At 39.7% G+C, this 24,318-nt stretch overlaps 1 protein-coding gene across 1 annotated transcript in view; it reads right to left on the reverse strand.

Moving 5' to 3' along the window:
- ctnnd2a (catenin (cadherin-associated protein), delta 2a) overlaps positions 1-24,318 on the reverse strand; it is a 385,529-nt gene that overhangs the window by 180,640 nt on the left and 180,571 nt on the right. The window contains exons 10-14 of the mRNA XM_033985946.2: positions 21,529-21,583; positions 16,579-16,780; positions 15,701-15,821; positions 15,082-15,214; positions 8,310-8,483 (exon numbers count right to left, since the gene is read on the reverse strand). Of these exons, the coding sequence (XP_033841837.1) occupies positions 8,310-8,483; positions 15,082-15,214; positions 15,701-15,821; positions 16,579-16,780; positions 21,529-21,583 (685 nt within the window). The remainder of the gene's footprint in view (positions 1-8,309; positions 8,484-15,081; positions 15,215-15,700; positions 15,822-16,578; positions 16,781-21,528; positions 21,584-24,318) is intronic.

The following is a 24,318-nucleotide window of genomic DNA, read 5'->3' on the forward strand; positions in this document are numbered from 1 at the left end:
ACGCCAGGTACTGCAGGTCCCAGGAACTTGGACTCAGAATTCTCCCATAATGCATTTTTTTGAGGAGGTCAAACTGCCCGTGCTCTGACAGAGCATTGACAGCTTTACAAAAGGATTTGGTAACACTTTATAATAACTACGCCCTATTTAGCCTTAATAAAGCATGAACAAAGACTTAATAGTGATTCAGGCTTAATAACTACTTAATTACGACCTTAATAAACACTTAAACAGCTTAATTTATCCGTTTGTGTTGTGTGTAGTTACTCATACGTATTTATAGCTGCCTGAATTATCATTGCATTGGAGGATTAGTAAATCATTCTCTCAGAGCTTACTAATCATTAATAACTGTTTGAATTGATACTTAAATAAGCATTTACAAATACACACACAAATGGTTAGTTAAGGAGTAACTAAGTGTGAAATAAGTATCAGTAACTATACACAACACAAGCCAATCAATTGCTGATTAAGTGATTATTAAGGACAAAATTAAGTAGTTATTAGCCCTGAATCAGTATTAATTAAGTATTTGTTCATATTAATTAAGTCTTTGTTCATGCTTTATTAAGGCTAAATAGGGTGTAGTTATTATAAAGTGCTACCAGGGATTCTTCTCTACTTTTACAGGATGAACATTAAAAAATTAAAATCCTCAGAGCGTCTAAAAGTTAGTTTTGTAAGATTTAGCCCAGCCCTGCAACAACAATACGCCGCCATCTTGGGTTCACCTTCCTCATTTGATGATACGTCCCTGAACAGCCCCTTGAGCCAAACTGTTAGCTTTACAACAGCTAACGCTCAACTCTTAAGCGTTGTTAACAAGCTATTCAAATCAAAAACAGTGTGGTGCTTAAAATATCAGGGTCGTTAATGGAGAAGCAGGACCAGAGGCCAAGCTGCAATTGATCCGAGCAAACAAAACCACTCTGACCTTGTGACTCTGGGGGCGCCACGGGGAGATGCAACAGCAAAAACACCCGATAATGATGCACTATATCTGCACTAAAATATGTTACACAGGATTTTAATGATATTTAATTACTCGTTGCTTTACTGAACTGGATTTTGGCAATGTATAACTAAATCTGTTTGAATTTTGTGGCTTAGAAAGAGTCGTAAGTTATAGATAAATAATAACATACAGATTCATTCAGCTACATTCAATGGGGTCACGTTGAGTTTGGACTTTTACCAGTGATGACCCTGAATCGCAGCACTGCTCTATAGTAAAGTAACTGTTGAAGTGGCTGCAACAGAACGACTATAGAAATCATTTAAATGGGACAACTGTAAAATACCAGTAGACTGTTTCTTGAATACGAGCCAATGTCCCTGCGCTTCTCAAAGTGCACTACAATTTAAGACTGTGTTTCAATAAGGCGCAGCGTTTTACAAAACCTCCAGTACCTCTCAGGTAGTAGAAAGCCTGTGTTAAGTTTAAAACGCGCCCAGTAAAAAAGTTGAAGGACAATTATAGATTAAATAAAAGGGTTTTCTAGTTACTTGAACCCTTCTTGCCTTCAGAAAATCCAGAATTGCATCAGCGCAGCCAGTTCCCTCAAACTTTTCTCTTTCTTAGTTACTTCGCTCATTAGGTTTTATTACCAAACCTCCAATGCTGATTTAAAAGAGAAAAAACTTCTAAAAAAAAGTTTGTTTTGCTGTGTTATATACCGGGCTCACAGATGTACCCAGTATTTGTATTTACAGTGAATGTTGAACCTCTGCTCGTCTCCATGGACATGCTATTGCTGTAACTGGGCGGACTCTCCTTTTCACAGATACGACCTGTAATTTGACCAGGTGGAGTCAGCTGCTTGTCTCCACGGTTTAAATGAAAGTGAGGTTTAATGAGTGTACAACAACATTCCACGTATGGTTATTATATTTTCATGGAGACAAGCAGGCGGCCGTCCCTCAACCAGAAAGTTACACAATGCAACTTTAATTTGAGCTCAATATCTGCAGCTGTTTGGGGTCCTGGCTGGTCAAAACCTCCGACAACTCTGGGGGCGCGTGTGTACAGTCTAAACAATGGCAAGTTTCCTGTTTATAGGCGCCATTTTGAGGACTTTTGCTCATTCGCATTATACTGAATACAATGGAAAGACACTGACAGGCAATTAGCTGACATTTAAACAGTGTGTTTCTGTCTGTTCTGGTCTGACATCAGCGACACTATGTACAACAGGAAATATTAATGTAAGAGTGTGTAGCTGAAATTAATACACGCAACTGAAGAATATGACAAGGACTAATCCTCGTGTCCACTTACTATAAAGAACGATAAATGTGTATCTGGAGACAGTATAACGTGTAGATTCCACTTTGTGACCTCATTTGTGTCGTGTTCAGTGCGGTAATGCCACATCAGAGCAACTTAGAGAGCGTCTTGCTGATTAGATATGCAAAACTAGCACTATAAACCATATGCATACTAATCATTTTTATATAGAGTTTTTCCACCTCATTCAGAGCGATTTATCGTCAAGGAAACGATCACTCATTCATACACCGGTGCACACAGACACTGGGGGTGAGTGAAGCGTCTTGTCTAAGAACACGATGACAGCGTTCATCTGTGGGAGCTGGAGTCACACCACCAACCTGTGGGTTAATGGATCTGATCGCTCTACCAATCCACCAACACTAATCCACCAACAGCAACGCACCAACAGCAACGCACCAACATCAACGCACAAACATCAAAGCACAAACATCAACGCACAAACATCAACGCACCAACATCAACACATCAACACCAACCCCAACACCAACACGAACAACAAGACACAGACATCAATGCACCCACACATCAACACCAAAACTAAGTCACCAATACAACCCATCAACACCAACCCAACACAAACACCAACACACAAACACTAAGACACCAGCACCCACACATCAACACCAACGCACCAACACCAAGCCACTAACGCAACCCATCAACCCCAACACGAACAACAAGACACAAACACCAACGCACGAACAGTAAGACACCAACATCCACATACCAACACTAAGCCACCAACACAACCCATCAACACCAACCCCAACACCAAGACACCAACGCACCCACACACCAACACAACCCATCAACACCAAAACCAAGCCACCAACATGAACAACAAGACACAAACACCAACGCACGAACAGTAAGACACCAACACCCACATACCAACACTAAGCCACCAACACAACCTATCAACACCAACCCCAACACCAACCCACCAACACCAACCCCCCAACACTAATCCACCAATGATATTTAAGTTGAGAATGGGATTCAAACTGTCAACCGTCGGATCAGTGGACAAACGCTCTACCAACTGAGCTACTGTCGTTTCCTTCACACACAAAAAAAAAAGAGTTTTGTAATTGGACAGTGTTTCAACGTCGCTATGTTTCCAGGGGATGATTTTGTGTCTGCGTAAAAGATACAGTGATGTTAGACCAAATAACACTTCTTATCAACAACGGTAGCTCAGACCGGCTACACAGAGCCGCTGACGAATAGCCATCGCACTGAATCTCGCCATTGGCCCTGTCACCCCCAGAGCCACATGCACGGCCTGATGTTACGCTATTAAAAAGAAAAAGTGCCACATCTTTCAGAGCTGCTGTAATTCCTACTGCCTTCTGCCATTAATTTAGGCGAGCTGTGGTGACATCAGGAGCAGAATGTGGGAGAGAAATGGTGGAAGAAAAGCTGGAGCACGCACAACGAAAGCACAGTGGAGTAGGTCAAGGAGGAACCGTAGAGAAGGGCAACTGAGAAATTAAAGACCGAAATTAGGCTAAAGGGTTAAAAAGAAAGTGTAAAAAGAAAGTCATAACACACTGCCTGCCAAAACAAATTTTTGGCAGGCATTTTACCAACTCTTAAGTGGACTGTTACTACTACTACTACAAGTACTTTACCTCAGTACACATTTTAACCTCAGCTGTGAAGTAGAAAGTACGAGCCGCAGCAATAATTGTAGAAGTGTGCAGTACAGAGCCAAGGGACCCGTTTCCCAATGCGAGATCGACTGAAGTGGGTTTTTTCACGTCCGATGCTGATACCAGTTGTTTAGAATCCAGCGCAACCGATACCCGATAAACTCTGTCGATGTTTTGGGACAATTTATAGGGCATATTTGAATTATTTTCCTCAAATGATGTCATTTAAGTTCACTACAAGTACTTACTCCCCCTTATTTTTTTACCACAAGCGCATAAAAGAGCTGCGTAGTGACGTTTTGTGCAGATACCGCTTCATATTACAGTGTTAATATAAAGCTTTATGTGTATTTTTTAGGCAGTAGATTGACCAAAACAAAATATCGTCCTGCGCTGGAGATTTAAAGCTGAATAAAGTCCCGATATATCGATCTACTGCATCTGTACTTCAAATCTCGAGCTAGGCTGAGTCAGGACTACCTTAACTGGAGGATTTTACCTATTGTGGCAACCCAGCTGTAGCTAGCAGTAGTAATAGTAGTAATAGTCGTAGTCGTAATTGAGTTCAGATACTCCCATTTTACTCAATACTACCATTTTACTTTAGTTGCAACTCAATGGCATTACATTACAGCGCAATGACTGTTGTTTCACATAAACACAGATCTGTAGTACTCGTATTAACATCTTCCTCAGGCTTTTTCTCACTGTGATTCTTCATTGCCTGGTTGTGTTTGGAGAGACGCTGTGACCATGCTGGAATAATCGCTTAAAATAGGCCACATTAACCTGCAGTCCTCTGGGGCGCTGGCCTGGTTTAATCCACCACTGCACATCAGCCTGGATACTGAGGCTGGAGACGCTCAGGAGTTCAAGCTAAATGCTACTGGGCCGCGCAGCGGGGACTGGGCTGATGAAAGACAAGTGGAGGAGGAAATGTTGTATTCAATAGAGCAGCTCCATAGACTTTTACTTTGTCTAAGAATATCCGAAATCTGCTGTAGAAACTGTTTGATGGCGACTGTTTGCCTGGAGTGTTCCACAGGCATTTAATACATCTCCATTTAGACCATAGACTATATATATATATAAATTGACATAGCTAACCTGCTAGCTTTACATCGGAAAACTGCTCTTCTGCCCCTCTTTTTACAACTGCTGCTGTCAGACTCGTCATTTCAGTCTTAAAATGTTCGTATTAACCCGCTCTACACGATCCTGGTATTTTTACTTTGCTATTGTGTCCGTAAATCAAGATATGAACATTAATAATAGACAAATCAGGCGCCTTCTTTTCCCGAGGTCGCTCCCGCTAGCGTTAGCAACAGTTTGGTTGACACCGTTGCCAATGTCAAACCAGCGTGCAGGCGGGAAGGGGCATTACTTTTAACAAACTCGCTCCGGATTGGCTGCTTTGGTTGCTGTGATACTCGTGGTCGGATTTCCAAATCTGAAACTCGGCTCCGAATTTGCGGCTATAACTGCTAGCGTCGATGAGCTGCATTTGACTAGAGCTGAACGCTACGGGTGACGTCACACTCACTTAGTCCACTTCTTTATACAGTCTATGGTTCAGACAAGGAGGTGACGTCACCAGGCAAAGCGACAGGTCAGATCTGTAAAGAGGCGTGTTTCTCAGGATATTTTGGAGCAATAAAAACATGAAATTAAATAAATGCAAGAAAAATAACGTCGGTATCGTGCTGTGGAACAATACAGGCAGAGCAATAGCATCTCCAAGTGACATAATCCAGCTTTAATTTGCAATTTTACACGGCCGGGGAACACCTTAAAGTCCCATAGGAGGAGCTGGAGGAAGTGTCTAGGGTGGAGGAAGTCTGGGATTCCCTGCTAAGACCCAGCCCCAGATAATCAAAACACAACGGATGGCTAAAACGAGCTTTCGGTTCAACCCCAGATTATAATTTAAGATTAGATTTGGGAGTTTGCACAAGAGCAGCACAAACAAATAAAAACACGCATGAATGACGACACGCTGTGACAAGAGGCTGCGCTGCATAATTCAATCCTTCCTCCAAGACGCTAAACACGAGCGGAGCATTGTGTTCATAATAAATACGTTGTCCATTATTCGTTCCACCTGGTCCGCCATAAAATAGGTCACGATTACAGCATTTATAAAACCAGCGCGTGTACAATTATAGGAGCCAATTAAACTGCTTTTGTTGCAACACGCGGGGCCTTCTTCATAGTTAAGTGCCCGGTTAAGTAATGTGACGTTACATGGTCTAGCGGCGAGCTCGTTTTACACAGAGCGCTTGTCTTAAATTGGCTTTAAATTAGCTTTGCGTCATATAAAGAGCGTCGTGTGGCAACCTTTCAGATTATAAAGCGAAATACGTACATAAACATCTCCTTTCTGTGTGTTCATCAGAGGCATGACTTATAGCTTTAATTATATTGATCCATGCCAACTTAATTAACCAATAATGCGGACCTGCCATTTGCCAAGAAAAGCCGCGATGACATAATTAATGACTTACTCTTTCCGTGTCAGCACAGTCCTTATCAGTTCATTATGTGCTTTCACTTTGTGCATTATTACCCCTTATTACGCAACCCCCCCCCCCCCCCTTCAAGACACATGCTATTCACGAGCTTAAAATACCCCGAAGCGACACCTTTACATTCAAAATCATAGCAAACGAGATTTATTACAGTTATTGTGTTCGCTAATTTGACACTGAAAGCGAATTCCAGTATTTTGGGAGCGCATTTACCCAACAATGTGGTGTAATCAATTATCTAAACGATAGGGGTAAACATGTGAAAGTATTGCAGTAATTGTATGCAATATAATCCAGAGTCTATTTTTTCATTCTTCTATAACTGCACTGCAAATTCCCCTTTCACTACGCGCTTTGAAACAGCAAACACAAGGGAGAGTAAATTATAGATAACACTGGATCCTCGCCGCATACTGGTGAGGCGTATTACTTTATGTTTATTCCCGCTAGCAAAGACAATCTTATCACGGTTTGCAACGCTCATAATTTCACAGGTCATAATCAAAGCAAAATCATACGAGTCAAAAAAAAAAAAAAAAAAAGAGAGAGGGGGGCGAAGGAAATGACCCCAAACTCACAAATGTGTTCGGTAGCTTTTGCTTCTCGGCGCTCCCAGGCAATCCGCGTATCAAGTGAATCAGAGAGATACAGTCAAACGCGGGTCTACAGTGGCATATTTTCTAGCGTGATTCTGACCCAAATGCTAATGATAGCTATTAAGGCTTGGCTGGTAAATGACATCCAGGGAGCGGTGAATGCTCCGTGACCGACTTGGTGCTCGCGCGTGTCTATGGTACGTAATGGGATTTACGCGGCGTACCTAAACCCACATTCAGATAAGCCCAATGAGGCACAATTAAAAATACATTGATGACAACAATGCGCCTAGAAAGACTGTTAGGAATTCCATGAAAGAATACACACGAACTTCAGACTAGATTCAAACGGAAAACGTCACTTTTTAGAAACTTAACAGGCTCTGTGCACAAAAACGCCTGGAAATCTCAGTGTTAGCGTCACTACTTCCTGTCCAGTTTTATCTCTGAGTTTTTTGCTAAAATGAATAAATATTTAAAGATCAGGTGGTGGACCGGGAGCTTCAGGTGGATGTCAACATGTTAAATATTACGTAAATTAAATGAATACTTCACTGGTCACGTCTGTATTTAGAAAAAGAGATGTTTGTGTCTCAATGCTAACGCTAGTGCTCATTTTAAAGCATAATAAATATAAAAACAATGCCACAAACTGAAGTATTCTACATATAAAAATAATTGGGTAGTCTTTTGTTTAATTACCATATTTTCTGGAGTATAAGTCGCACCAGTCAAAAAATGCACAATAATGAAGGAAAAAAAACATATTTCACAAATAAATCGCATCTGAGTATAAGTCACAGCCCTAGCCAAACTATGAAAAAAAGTGCGACTTATAATCCAGAAAATACGAAAATTTGAATAGGTTGTTTGCAGAGTATAAGTCGCACCGGAGAATAAGTCGCACCAGCCAAAAAATGCACAATAATGAAGAAAAAAACATATATTTCCAAACTAAAAATAAAAAGTGCAACTTATAGTTTAAAAAAATATGGTAATTTGAATTTGAATAGGTTGTTTAGTTAATGTTTTCTGATTCTAATAAAAGCGACTGTTAGCTTTGAGACGCAGTGAGCTAGCTAGCGTCCGTCCTTGCCTTCCCACATTCTTGAAAAGTTTAGCTCAATAATAAATGTCGGTAAACTGCATAGTGCAACTTTTACTATAAAATGTGATCTGTAACTAACACTGAACTCGTGTGTAAGATAAAAGTGAAATCCAAATAAAGCCTTACCTGTATTGTTGCGGTAGGGGCCAGAGTCGGGCCCCTGGCTCTGGCTCAGACTCCTCATAGGGCCTTTGTTGTGGTACACACGCTCTTCATAGATGGGGTCTATGTGGTGTTCTGGGGACCCTAAAGGCCGGAGAGGCTCCTGGCTGTGCTGACTGCTGTACGAGCCGCGAGAACCTGGAGGAAACAATGGGATGAATCCGATCAACGACTGGAAGAGGAACGTCAGACGGGTTTCGAGGTGACATATGGTGCAAACTAATTATTTTCCTGAGAAATATCGGCATCAAAATATCATGACAGAAAACAAAATAAAATGTAGATGCGCAGTGGACAGCATGAAAGCAAAAGAGAGCAATGTCTGTTTGTGAAATCTCAGAGGAAAACAAAGCCGGTCGTCAGCTCTAAAATAATGAGATGTCGTCTATCCCCTTTGGTCTGCGTTGGCAGCAGTCCCAGATCCCAGGGCGAGAAGGCAACGACATTACAGGAGTATAGTGCAGCACAAATGTATGATATATGGACCTCAGAGAAGAATCCAAATGAAATTGAAACAACAAAACCATTTAGCCGACATAAACAGTGAAACTAAAGGTATCGTATGAGATGTTTAGATGTTGTCCGGTTGTGATGGTCGCGTGCGTGAGACTCTATAGGTTCAGACGGAAGGGTAAAAAGTGCAGCGTTCAAGAGTCATTTAAAGCTTGGCGTTTATCCACCATCAACTTAACACGCTCTAAAACCCTTCAGCCCCTTCAGATCCAATCAGAAATCAATGCATGGGAGGAGGGTCAGGCTTTCTGCAAGGGCCAAGTCCACGGGAAAACGAGTCTAAGCTACAGCGCCATTATGGGAACTGCTGTAATGACGGGTGGGTCAAAAAATGCAGAGGGGGTGAAATAAAAAATTTGCAGGGTTTAGGGGGAAATAATCAAAAGCTGGAAGGTGGGAGGAGGGTCGGAGGCTGAGGGTCTGGTCCAAAATACAGGGTCATAGTGGATAAAGTGACAATGTGGCAGCGTGTGGACGAATGAGCCGAGTCTTTGGCTGTTTCTCCATTCCCAGTATGAAGACTCTACTGTATACTCGTGTACTTCTGGGTACTAACTCACAGGTGCAGAGAATGAGGACTTCACAGCACACACTCTGCTCTCTCAGACTTTCAGGAAAGGTGGACTTGACATCACAGGAAATAAAGCGCATGTGGGTGTTTACTATATTCAATGCATCTTTATTCCGAACTCATGGTCCTTTTTTTTAATTTTTTTTTAATTGTATTTATGAAAAAAAACAAAAAAACATAACAGGACTTGACAAGAGATAGAAACATGCAGGAAACAGACAAGAAAATGATAAACCTGGTACAAAGCAAAGGACAAGAAACGGAAATAAAACAATGATCAGAGGTTGAGGGGGCGGGTTGTGGGGGCGGGGCTGGGGTCTTACAATGAGCTAATGTTTTATTATTGAGCAGGTAAAATGAATGAATGAGTGAGTTTAGTTATGAAGTTAAAACTAGTTCTGACATTCAGTTTCAGGGTTGAGTCTCCATTCTCTTATTTATTTTTTCCTTTTCCTTTCTTCCCTTTTTTCTTTCCATTTCTACTTTTTTCCTCTTTCCCTTTCCTGTCCCTCCCTCATGATCCATTTTGAAAAACAGACAAGGACAATACAAACAATAAACATTTACATTTTAAGAAGACGACCACACGAGCGTCTCACATCCTGGACTGAAGCGGATTGCACTGAATCTTATGTTTGTGAGTGACATTATTTTATTTTCGGACTTATTCGGCTGCAAATAAAACCGTACGTTAAAAGTTAAAAGTAGTTGAGCAAAGCGTCGACTCGCGCAGTGACAAACATCTTGGTTGCACTAGTTCATCGCAAACCTCCTCAGTCGCACCCGTAAAGCGTCATTTTAATACTTTGGAGACGGGCTTTTTTTGTAACGAGTCCAGAGTTTTACACGATATGATTTAAACAACATCAACTTTACATCAAGAGAACATGAACCAAACTTGAACATAAGAGTATCAGCTTAAGTAACAACATCCTGAATCGTCTATAAATATCATCTTCTACCATGTCCACAGTGATGATACACCCAACGTGTTTAATTTTAGTTGTAACCTTCAACACAACGTTAGACAAAACAAAAATCAGGACATCTCATGTGCTTGTCCTCTTCGGTCCTATAATAAAAGCCAATAGTAAATCTGAAGCTAATATAAAAAGCATTACCCTTGTCCATAACAGCCCAACTTATTCTAACCCATCAGCCTCTTCATCGTTCGTCGTCTGTTACGTTTATTCAGGTCAAAGGCTGCTTTTTTAATAACTTGTGTAAGAATATAAGCCCATATAGTTTGCATTTATTGTCTTTTGGCGCAGTATTGGGAAGTAACTAACTAAAATACATATTCAGAATAGTAATTTTGAGTAACTGTCATCCAGAACGGTTTCATTTTGGGGGTATTCAGTGCACAGTTTCTTAAATCAAAGGAAAACGGAGTATTCTAAGTATTCACAATATAGTATTCTCGTTGGGGCCATGTAACAGAATAACTGAATAAATATAGGTCAGTCAGTTTCTCAGCGTCTTTGAGTGACACATTTATGCCTGTTAGTCTTACGCTGGTAATTATAACATTTAACCAGTCTATATTTAATTAAGTAATTGAATAAATATTAAAATAAACAAATAAATACAGCCTTGTAATGAAAATATCCAGCTTTAGGCAATTTAATTTAGTCATTATTAAGATTGGGGAGGGGGAAGTGCAGGAGAACACGGCGAAAAAAACAATAGGAATCCTGACAGGAACACGGGGTTAAAGCAAATTTTTAAAAGACGTTTATAAATGCAACGTGTCTCTAGGTGCAGTTTGATATTACAAATCACTGAGTCGCTTCATTATGGCAGACGGTCCTCAGAGATAAGCACCGTTCACTTTGGTTTGCTGCTCAGTCGTTTCATTAATTTATGTGTAAATCTTTTATTGCAACTGCTCCTTGACATACTTGTACACTCGTGGTTTATTGTATATTTAAAGTGTCCGCCCACCTGTTTGTCTCCATAGATATTGTGACATTATAGTTGTTTATAAGTGACCGCTCCATAAACTGCCTGAATATCTCAATTGTTTGTTAATCATTGATACGGGAACATTTAATACAAGATCTCATGATTTTTGGCTGTTTTTCGTCACAAAACCTGCAAAATTGGATACTTTGGTGCCACTAATTCAACTTAATAATCTGGTAACTCACACCTGCTCCTGTTTTTAATGTTTTAAATGAACTTGTACTTATATGTTTTGATGTTTTTTTGTTTGTATTAAACACGGCGCCCATGAAGAAGCGAGTCTAAGCGCTCACATCGGGCTCTCTCTGTATAAATAGAGATAAATCAAATTAAACTTATCTCCATAGAGGGAGCAGGTTCCTCTATGCACTAGGTCAAGTTACAGGTCAAATACGAGGAAAGGAGATCCCGCTCGTGCTAATATGCTTTTTAAAATGATCGTCAAGTATCATTAGCAGCAGTCAACAATCTAGGAAAAAAACATCGCGGGGGTTACGTTGGAAAAAATAACCCGCAATAGGCGAAATCCGCGAAGTATCAGCTTAGTTTTTACGATTATTCTATATGTTTTTTGCTGTAAAACCCCTCACCACACACTTTATACACTTTTCTCACACAGGCGTTAACATTTTCTCACATTTCTCTCTTGTTTAAACTCTCTCAAAGTTCAAACCTTCGTAGATTAAAAAAAAATAAGTGCAGTATTATAGAATGAAACTAAAGCTCAAGACCCGTTTTCAGGCTCAAACATTTGTTTAAATCAAAATATAAATACATATACTGTACATAAAATGCTAGTAATTAAACATTTATGTAAATTTATCAAGCTCAGACAAACACAAGAACAGGATGCACGTTCATACGCTGTGAAAAAAGCATGTAAAATCGCACAAAAAACATCCGCAAAGCAATGAGGTCAAGAAAGATGAACCGCGTATAGTGAGGGACAACTGTATTGCTTTTATTTTGTATATTTCTATAAACATATTCTATTTCAGTTCTCCTGTTTTGAAAAGTAAAGATGCTGTAACTATAAACCACCAGCTATCGAGCCTCAATAGACTTTTGAATAACGGGCATGGCCAAACCCGACTCACACCATTATTCCTCTGACTCATCCACGCTCGTTTCTCTCAGTATTTTGGCCTCAGATGTCTTTCAGCCTCTTGTTTTACTTCTTTTTTATTTCAGAGCACACACGAGCCCAGTGGTGGACGCGCTGACCTCTTTCTTTCAAAGCGAAGACGAGTTTGTGCGATGAGTTAAGAAAACGCTAACCAGCAACCAGGCAGCAGAAGAGAGCGTTCTCATAAAACGTAAACACAATCTCTGCTTCCCATGACGCGCTCCTGTTTATCGTGCGTAAACCGGCGCTTCTCTTCGCCCAAATCCCTGTTTTGTACTTCAAACGTTTGATTAAAAATAACTTCAAACTTGGCAACATTCTCTCAGCCATTACGCAACTAACAAACTTCTATTTCATCACGGCTATTTTTATTTTTACCTAGCTTCTTAACAGGCTACTTCAGAGCGCTTATCTATTATAAAAATGGTCTGCGCACACTCGGAGCGGCACCATCCTCATTCCTGAGTGACTATGACCTCCTGCCTGTAATGAAACAATTGATATCCCTGAATAATAGTGATTTTTGGCAGTGTAAGAACAAGGAAAGCGGAAAAAACAGCGGCTATAAGAGGCTGTTAAAATAATATTATGGCATTCTTTGTCCTAAATCCTTATGTGTATTGATTTGTAATGTTATCCATCTCTTTGACCTAATTTTTATGATACTATCTGTTAGTACGCACGGGTATATCTCTTGTTTGTTAGCGACGATCTGGAGTCGCTCAGACAAGATTAAAACTATTATGATTATTTTGACGGTATAAATACACTGTTTGTTCATTTGTCGGCTGAGGGTGAGACGAAACTATAACAACAACAGCTCTTTGACAATTGTGCACAGTTGATTCAATAAATTTGACTTTTTAATTCAAGACAACTTCTCTATTGTTTAGATTTTTGTTAAGGTTTTTACTATTAGAAATCTCGTTTTCTGCGACTGTGATCCAGCGACGTAATAAGTTAACACACGCCAGCCGTAGGAAGTGAGCGTGGATGCACTTCCGGCGCCTTCGACTCTCGCTCCAATTCACTTTACATTGAAAAACTGTCACCACTCTCTCTAATTGATGCAGTGAGTCCGGTCATTTTGGTTTTAAAATGTTCGTATTGGTTTTTATTTCGCTATTTTGTCCGTGATTAAAGATATGAACATTAATAACAGACAAATCAAGCGTCTTCTTTCCCTGAGATCACTCCCGGTAACGTTAGCAATAGGTTCAATTGACAGCGTTGCTAATCTTCAAACATCCTGGCTCTGGATTGGCTCTTTGGTTGCTATGATACTCGTGATCGTTATTCCAGATGTGAAACTTTGCTTTAAATCGGCCGCTGTAACTGCTAGCCTCGATGAGCTTCATTTGACTGGAGCCGAACGCTATTTTTGGCAACGTTTGAAAACTTGCGAGCTCTGAAAACCCGAAGCATACGCTGTACATGGGAGCTAGACCTGCTAATTACAGTGTGTTCTTAGAGTTATTTTCCTTAGGGACATCGTGTTCTGTTGTACTCTTTCCCTCCTCGTTCGCGCACTGCAGTGAAACCCCCGGCGAAGCTTTAAGATCACAGCTAAGCCTCTGGGGGTGCAGCGTGAAGGTCATGTTCCGCATCAATACAGCTGCAAGTTTAAAGGGCTAATCAATGGGTTACTACAAGCTACAAAAGACTTCCACCGACTTTGATCAATGCTAACCATGCTAAATATTTCATTTTTGGTTTACAAACATGAAAAAAACAATATATTTTTATTCTTATTTAATACATATTTTTAATCCTTTCACACTGTTACATCTAATAACACATTTCTTCATTTTGAGCAGAGATTTGCGCTTTTATTTGGCGTGGATTTTATACTGTTGTTTCCTTCTTTTGGTTAAAGGTTCAATATTACGCAAAAGTCATGTAATAATGTTAAAAAACAGACCTGGAGTTGTGTTTTGATTCATTCACACATGTTTGAGTAACACTTTAGTATTAGTCTGTCACATCTACAAAGCTCAAAACGCTCTGTTCCACATTGTGATGTCATGAAGTGGTAGTTTATATGTTAACGGCTTCATTTTACCTTTAGTACAGTCGATATTGTAAACTCCAGAGCTGAAATAAACATGTGTAGAGTTTAAAAACACAGCGAAGCACTTCCTGTCTTATCACATGACGTCACAAAGTGGACCAGAGCGTTGTAGTGTTTTCTGTTTGGCATATAACTCAGCGTAAATATGCAAGTTTTCTGAGTTAAACGTGCGAATGTGGGCCCTTTAAATTGCTGTATCTACTGTTTTGTTGACACGAGGAGGTGGAAAACACATTTCTAACCCACTGTTCCTTCACCACTTGATAATAGCGATAATACAAACAGAAATAAATCAGTAGGGCTAATACAAAACATTACAAAGCCAAGTGATGAGCAATGCCCATTTTCCAAGGTAACCCACAGAGCACTTAATAGTTTAACAAATAATTCTATGTTATTGTACAGCTCAGAGCCAGAGCAGAGGAAAAAAGCAGGATAAACTGTGTATGTATGTGTGGAAGTGGAAGTGTGTGTGTGTGTGTGTTCCCACCTGCCAGACTCCCAGGCCGCTGCAGTGTGGCCGTAGCGTAGAGCTCGTGGGAAATCTTGTACTGGTCAGACGCGTGGTGAGCTGCCAGACGTTTAGGAGACAAAGTGGCATAGCTCCCTATGCCCGAACTCATCTGGAAAGACACGTTTTAACAGTGAGACGACAATCGACATGGCCTCATACAGTGCGATTCTTACGGCTGGAAATACAAACTACACGCGCGATGTTCCCAAATGATTAGTATTGTAATTATGTGGAATTTTTGAGAAGTACTTGTTCAGCAGGTTGGGTGAAGTAGCCACAGTTCTACACAAGTATTGCTGATTGGGGACGCACAACATGAATCTATTAAACATAATGGAAAAAACATCCCCAAAACCTTTCCGAATTTAAAATCTACAATGCGATCTATGTGCAAACTTAGAATGTTCTTCCAACTGAACCTTATTTATTCCTAAGCGCTACATACTTATATAATCTGGTTGTTTTTTTATAAATGTGACTCTGCCAGTGTGAGAAGAATTTATAGCAATGCGCCGAAAACAAGTCTGCGAAAAGGAAATTAACTCTCAAATAAGATAAAAAAAAATCTAATAGTGCACATAGGTTCTTTCATTACCTGGTGAAGAGGAGACGATGAAGCACTGGCCCCTCCCCCCGCTGCAGGCGAGTTGGAGGGAGGAGACGCCACCCTCAGGGGAGACCCACCCCCACCCGCTGATGTCACGTCCACTGAGGTGCTGCAAAACGAGAGCGGATAAAAACAGTTAATGAGACAGGTCAAATAGAGTGAACTGTATGTGCAAGTGCGGTAAGAAGAACTGAGTTTGTCCCATAGGATCTGTGTAGAAATGGACATAGCTAACGTGCTAGCCGCTGCGTTCCGAATAGGAAGTGAGCATTGGCACGCTTCCGGCTACATCGACTGCAGTGAGCCTCATCATTCTCATCTTAAAACGTTTATATTGGTGTTTGTATTTCGCCATTTTGTCCGTGATTCGAGATATGAACATTAATAACAGACAAATCAGGCGTCTTGTTTCCCTGAGGTTCCTTCCGCTAGCGTTAGCAACAGGTTTGCTTGACAGCGTTGCTAAGCGCTAAGTGTAAATGGGCGTTAAATTCAACAGCCTCGCTCCGGATTGGCTCTTCGGTCGCTATGATACTCGCGGTCGGAATTCCAAATGTGCAACTAGTCTCCAAATTCGCCGCTGTGACTGCTAGCCTTGGTTAGCTTCGTTCGACTGGAGCTCTATGGTTTTAACCTCCATTTTGGCGTTGACACAGTGAATCTTCGTTAATTCGTTTGCATTTGTTCATCTAATATTACTCCAGATGCCCTTTATACTGGCTTAGGGCGACTACACTGGATTACAGTATTGGATAGTGTATCGTTCCTAATCCTTTAAATGTAATTCAGACGGATCGGACTATAGCTCCTCGTAGCAGGGGCAGAATATGAAATCAATATGGCTTTCAAAAATACAATGCTGGTACCTGTAAGACTTGGCCAGACGGTTGGCGGGAGACTGCTTGTTGGGGGAGGAGGAGGGTAGGCGCTGAGTGGTCGAGTAGCCTTGCGTGTCTGAAGCCGATCCCAGGCGCTGGAGCTTACTCGGGGAACCGGACCCTGACCCTCCCCCTGTGAGAGGAGAGCTGACACGCTGGGCAGGAAGAGTGGAGCTGGAGTAGTAGATACCTGAACACAGAAACAGCGGTATTTGTTTGATACAGGGCCTTTTCTGTAGCGGCGCCCAGACTATGGAACAGCGCCCTCTGCCTGTCAGATCCTCTCAGTATTTCACGTAGTTTAAGACTGAAAAAACACCTCTTCTCCCTGGTATTTAAAGGGATATCTTGGCGTTTTATTGATCTTTCTCTATGTATCCTGTTTTTTGTTCACTATTTTGGGCAGCTGAAGTTGTATTTAAAGATGCACTGCGTAACATTTGCAGTGGAGAGTCGGCCACCTGCTTGTCTCCATGGAAATGTTATTGCTTTGCCTGGAATGTTCCACAGTAAAGATTAAACCCATCGATCACAAGGGAGACAGGCAGGATGAGAAATAAAAACACCAGTAATGAATACATGCTGGATTGATATGTTTAATGTCGTACTATGGAACATTCCTGGCAGAGCAATAACATCTCTATGGAGACAAGAAGGTAGCGGACGCTCCACCAGAAAAGTTACAAGGTAAAACTTTAAAATGTGCTATATAAAAGAAACTGAATTGACTTGAATAGGGTCGCTCTGTGTTGACAATTGAGAGAAAACTAAAATAAAATGAGCTAAGGATGGGACAATAAACAAAAATATCGTTTATCGTGATAAAAAAGGTCAACAGTAACGGTTCTAGAGGCGTTTTATATTCTCGTGATCATCGCCAACAAAGATAATCGCCATTACATCACCAGAATATGCAGAACAAACCTGCTTCTCCCTGATGGTCTCGTCTAGATCACTGTTTTTTTTTCACTAAAGACAAAATTAAAACTACACTGAAAATACAGTTTAAGACTAGACTGAAAACCCACCTCTCCTCCCTGGCATTTAATACAAGCTCAACAGGATATAGAGATGTTTTTTAATTCTTTCGTATAGTGTTTTTTGTTGGATTTTACAGTATGTGAAGCACTTTGGGCAGTTAGTTGTTTTAAATGTGCGATAGAAACAAATCTGAATTGAATTGACTATAACAGTTGTTTAAACATGTAATCTCTTTATAATATTAAAATCATAATTATTCACATCCGGAACATTTTTAAACTGTCAGCAACTGTAATAATTATCGTGCTATAATTGTTAATCATGATTATTTTGTCCATGATAATCATGACTCCAAACTTCAGTATCGTCCCGCGTCTAGTACAAACTGATAAACTTATTCAAAAATCCCCATTCCTTTCAGAACATGTTTGTAAATGTCTAAACTACAGCCAAATTTTGATTGTGATGTTAGTTTAAATGTTTATTTCTTCAAACCTGACTCCCTCCTGTGTGTAATGACATTGTGTCCTTGGGTAAAACACTCAACTCAGCTTAACTCCAGTGTCTGCTACACAAGTGTATGAATGTGTGTGTGTGGGTGGGGGTGTGTGGGGGTGTGTGTGTGTGTGTGTGTGTGAATGCTTCTTTGATGTAAAGTGCTTTGAGTGCCAAACAGAGGTGGAATTTACCATAACATTACAATTGAGTTATCATCTTTACCCTATAATACAAAGCCAAAATGCGTCCTGTCATGATAAATACTATATCGACTTAGTGTTCAATATATGGATGAAACAGTATTTTTGGGGTCAATTTTTATCATGTGTACATTTACTGTGTTTTCCGGACTATAAGTCGCTCTGGAGTATAAGTCCCACCAGCCAAAAAATGCATAATAATGAAGAAATAAACATATATAAGTCGCACTGGACTATAAGTCGCATTTTGTGGGAAATGTATTTTACAAAATCCGTGACCAAAAACAGACATTTTATCTTTAAAGTCAAGTTATAATAATAAGAATGAAATGTAGAACAACAGGTTGAATATCAGTACATGACGCTAACGTAACACATTTATATTTATTCAGCGACATGAAGCACAGACAGAACTGAACACGTGTCTGGTTTGTTAACGTAAGATATTAACAGTTAATCAGATAAATAAAGCAGAAAAAACAAGCAACGAGTTTACTCTGGATCTCACTCCAAATCAATAAATCCATTGAATTCTTCATCCTCGGTGTCACTTCTGAACAACTCCACCAACTCCAGAGGAAGATGAAGCTTCAACGTGGATGTAATACTCGTACAAAAGTCTAGAGTGCCGTCGCTCAATTCTCAGTGTGACAATTACAAAGATGTGAAATTATATATTTTAACAATATCACATATAAGTTGCATCTGAGTATAAGTCGCACCCCCGCAAAAAACTATGAAAAAAGTGCAGCTTATAGTCCAGAAAATACGGTACTTACATTTAAGTTTTTTGTTTGGATATATGATAAGATTTGCCATGGAAGGTTGAATTAATAACTTCTATAAGTCACTACAGACGCAAACTAACAACTAAAGTGTTTCATTCTGCTGTTTATTTACCGCAGCTCATGATTTTTCTTAAATATTGTACATTTAGAATACTTTTTGATTTAAATCTGCTCTTCAATATTGTGTCAGTGGCATAAATTTGCTTCAATATTATCGTTTATCGTCTATATTTACTTCAAAATTCGTTATTGTAACAGGGTTAGCCACAATAATCATTACAGACCGATATAAATGCTCTCAAATGCCCTGAGGTTCGTTTTGTATTGGAAAACGCGATGTGCTACAGTTGACGCACGCTCTATGGTAAAATATAGACACAGCTGGTTAATATATGAAGAGCAAAACAACAAAACAAGGCTCACATTGAAGTGCTAATTAGCCCATTGTTTTGACGTACAACGCTGATAAGCTATAGAAAAGAGTGTCGCAAATTATTACAATTAATACAAGCCACGGACCCTGATGCACACGGGGCTTAGCATTTAACATATTTAAATGGTTTTAGCAACACGTAGAATCTGTAAAATAATGCTAAGCCAGAATAAAAACACAAAACTGTAGTAAACTCTGACTGTTCATGAAGCGCAAATGCAGGTCGGTGAGAGGACAGTTTAAACCAATGCCTACTTTTTGTGCATATTTTCATACATTTTTTAAAGATTCGACCTCGAGAAAATGGTCCATCTCCAGCACGTTTGTTTTTTTCCATTAAAGTATGTATTTGTGTTTTTATAGAGATGAATTCGCAGCAAAAGTAAACAAAAATAAACATGAAAAAAAGCGCTAAACTGGGGTTAAACCGGGATTAGAACCGACTCAAACCAAGTCTACAGAAATACACTGGGCTGAAGTGAGTGAGGAGCGATACCAGTGATTTTTACTTGTATCTGAACTTAAATAACACAATGGCACCTACTGCAATATGGATCTGATACTTCTAGCAGTGAGTTTTGTGTTAAAATAGTCCTCTATAGTACTGTATGTATCAGTAGCTGCTATTTACACTATGCATGTGTATGTTAACTCTGCGCAGCCTACATGTCCCATCATGCACTAGGTGACTGTGTGCCCGCCCACTTTGATCACGTGACCTACACCTATGACTTTTTATCTGCTCTGCGACAGCCATCTGGAGTTTGCCCTGACGAAGGCTGAAGGGGGATTTGAACTTTACCTGCCATGTGCTAATAAAGACTTTGAATTATTCTGTAGTTTTTGAGTGTCTTTGAGTGAGTTTTTTGTACTTGCGACTGTTCCCTATACAATTTTACACAATCTACACATCCAAGTATCACTCCTGCAAGCCGTGTCAGATGCTCGCAGTATTTCACGTCGTTTAAGACTGAAAAAACACCTCTTCTCCCTGGTATTTAATAGGATATCTTGGTGTTTTATTGATCTTTCCCCTATGTAACGTGTTTTTGTTGACTATTTTTAAGCTGCCGAAGTTGTATTTAAAGATGCACTGCGTAACATTTGCAGTGGAGAGTCTGCCACCCGCTTGTCTCCATGGAAATGGTATTGCTTTGTCTAGAATGTTCCACAGTAAAGATTAAACCCATCGATCACAAGGGAGACAGGCAGGATGAGAAATAAAAACACCAGTAATGAATACATGCTGGATTGATATGTTTAATGTCGTACTATGGAACATTCCTGGCAAAGCAATAACATCTCCATGGAGACAACTAGACAGCGGACCCTCCACCAAAAAAGTTCCACGGTAAAACTTTAAATATGCCATATAAATCAAACGGAACTGAATTGAATAGAGCCGCTCTGTGTTGACAAGTACAGCCATTGTGACTCCAAGAGCATTAACATTTGAGAGAAGATTGAAATAAAATGAACTAAGGATGGGACAATAAACAAAAATATCGTTTATCGTGATAAAAAGGGGCGACAGTAACGGTTCCAGGGGCGTTTTATATACTCGTGATCATCGCCAACAAAGATAATCACCATTACATCACCAGAATGTGCAGAACAAACCTGCTTCTCCCTGATGGTCTCGTCTAGATCACTGTTTTTTTTCACTTAAGACAAAATACTACATTAAAAATACAGTTTAAGGCTGGACTGAAAACCCTCTCCCACCTCTCCTCCCTGGCATTTAATACTAGTTAGACAAGATATACAGGTGTTTTATAATTCTTTTCCTATGTATCGTGTTATCTGTACGTTTGCTCCTGCCATGTGCTAATAAACACTTTGAATTATTCTGTAGTTTTTGAGTGTCTTTGAGTGAGTTTTTTTGCACTTGCGACTGTTCCCTACACAATTTTACACAATCTACGCATCCAAGTATCACTCCTGCTCTTAAATGTTTGCATGTCAGTCAGGGTCTGTGCACGCCATGTCAGATGAATGTCAGATAAAACTTGAAATATAAAATTGGCGGAGTTCTTACCTGACCCTGCTCCAGATTGTGACTGTTGCTGCTGGGCTGCACGACTCGATGTCACCTGGAGGCATTCACAGAGCGAGAGAGAGGGGGAAAGGAGGAGGAGGAGAGAGAAAGAGACAGTATTAGAGGCAAGAAATAGGATAAAAGAGAATATAAAGTAAGAGCCATCAAAAACGTTATGCACAATGACTTGAGTCAGAACTTGGAGAAGTCAGGGATGAACCCAAGAACGCTCGTAATGAAATCCCAACAGAAAACTTAAGACTGATTCAAAGAGACTTGCAGAGACAGACCAGAGAGTCCTGGAGCACTATTGGTTGAATTCAAATCTCTTAAGCCTTGTTCCCCACCTACTGTCTGAAAACTACTTCACCCATCACGGTTAAAATAACATTAAAGTGAATTTTGAAATGAAATCTTGCGAAATTCCAAAAGACACCATTTGCACATTGATAGCTCATATTGATTTAAGGTTTTTAGGATGATTTTCTATGTGTGCTATGAGTATAAACCATCAGTCTCGAGTTGTTTTAATTTGAGGCGAGATTAAAAATAGATAAGTAGAAAGAAATGCAAATGTGAGCTCATCATTTATTCTGAAATATGCAGCGAGTTTATACAGAGGGAAAAGTAATGCGCTAGTTTGTGAGGCAAAATAACTGTGTTACAAACTGTGCCTTCAAAGCATCACACGCAGCTCTATCCTAATACAGTGTCGTCTCCGGAGACAGGGAGGAGAGCAGATGCCAGAGGATCATCAAGACATATTTAGCCTTATGCTGGAGCTGAAAGAAAAGGTGATGGACTAACTGAGTTCACACAGAGATAGTCAACTTTGAGCTGCGACTTTACAAACTAATGTAACCTCACCTGAAATACGTCAACCAGCTTATCGTTTAGTACATGACAAACGGAGCAATCATTTTGGGGTAAATATACACTGCCTGGTTAAAAAAAAAGTCGATTTAACTAAGCAGATATGTTGTGGTTGCTGCAGTTGGTCCGGTCTAGGTTCAGCATCAGTCTGTGCTCAAAAACCTGAATATACTGAATGACCAGGTTATTCCATCAGTGGATTTTTTTCTTCCCTGATGGTACGAGCATATTCCAAGATGACAATGCCAGGATTCATCAGGCCCAAATTGGGACAGAGTCGTTCAGGAGCATGAGACGTCATTTTCACACATGGATTGTCCACCAGAGTCCAGACCTTAACCCCATTGAGAATCTTTGGGATGTGCTGGAGAAGCTTTGTGCAGCGTCAGACTCGACCATCATCAATGCAACATCTTGAAAAATTAATGCAACACTGGATGGAAATAAAGTTTGTGACGTTGCAGAAGCGAAAACGAAACAACGCCACAGCGAATGTGCGACGTAATCAAAGCTAAAGGCGGAACAATCAAATATTAGATTGTGTGACCTTTTTTTTTTTGGGCCAGGCAGTGCATATCATGGAGACTTTTTCTTTGCACTAGTGGGAAAATGTGTTTATTTTTCTGTTCTACGATGAGATTTGAGCTGCAGAAGGTTGAATTATGAACTTCAATGACCCGATATACAGTCTCTTTACAATAAAAAATAACATATTACAAGTGGAATAATATCTAAAATATCTAGTTCTATTGTACTCAGTGGTTTCCAAAGCGTTTTACCTCATTTAATACACCTTTATATGGGCACAATTAGTTCACGAAGCACATCTTGCCATTTTCGTTGTAGCGGAGCCTCATCTCTGGATCAATCGCGTCTGTATCTTTTGCTTTAGTTCAGTAATGTCCTGTACGTTTGTTCGATTCGCGGCATCTTTAACAAAGCTCCACAGAAAGAAATCCAGACGTGTGAGATCAGGAGAACATCGCCACAGAAATGATCCGTCACTTCCAATCCAACAGTCTGGAAATGCTCGACTGAGGAACCCACGAAAAAACGCAACGTGATTAACAACTTTTATAACCAACCACTGAGTACAACAGAACAGATCTAATTAATATAACGTATCAACTGCCTTCGTAATTACATTTTAAATTGTATAGAGACGTATTCATGGTCACTCTGTTTATGGACTTATGGTGATGAGACAATACTCGTGGTACTTTTACTTCGGACTAGTTCTATGAGATTTGAGTAGAAGGTTGAACTCTGTGACTCATTACAGATAAAACTGATTTATTTATAGCAGCTGCTCGTATTTTTTAACAATTTTGTACATTTTTGAGTAGTTTTTTTTGGGGATATTTCTGTTTTGTGGTTTGGTTTCAATATTATCGTTTATCGTCTATTTAATTTAGCAACATATCGCACTTTAAATGTGTTATCGTGACAGGCCTCGTGGTTTAACAAACTTATATTGGTTTGTATAATGTTTACGTTAAGGTTTTATTGAATTGTATTACTGTTATACTTTCATAGATGATTAGAAAATGAGATGTTTTTTTGTGCTACTATTCAGCTGTGGTGGAAGAAGTACTCAGTTTTATTAAGTAAAAGTACAAATACCAGGGCACAAAAAATACTCAAGTAAAAGTTAAAATATCACATGAAAAAATCAGCTTAAGAAAAAGTATTAAAGTATCTGTTAAGTAAAAGTATTTCAGACAAATTTTGAGATGTATTGACATTTTTTGCTGAATTTTTTTGCAACAGAAACAACTCAATCAATAAAAAAAATAAAAAAACTTTTACTTTTCAGTCTAGTTAAAAAATATATTGGAGTAGAAATTACAGATACTGAAATTACAGATACTCTCAAATGTAGTGAAGTAAAAAGTATCCACTCGAAAATGTACTTAA

This window comes from Periophthalmus magnuspinnatus, chromosome 20 (genome assembly GCF_009829125.3).
Source record: "Periophthalmus magnuspinnatus isolate fPerMag1 chromosome 20, fPerMag1.2.pri, whole genome shotgun sequence".
In the NCBI taxonomy this organism is placed as follows: domain Eukaryota; kingdom Metazoa; phylum Chordata; class Actinopteri; order Gobiiformes; family Gobiidae; genus Periophthalmus; species Periophthalmus magnuspinnatus.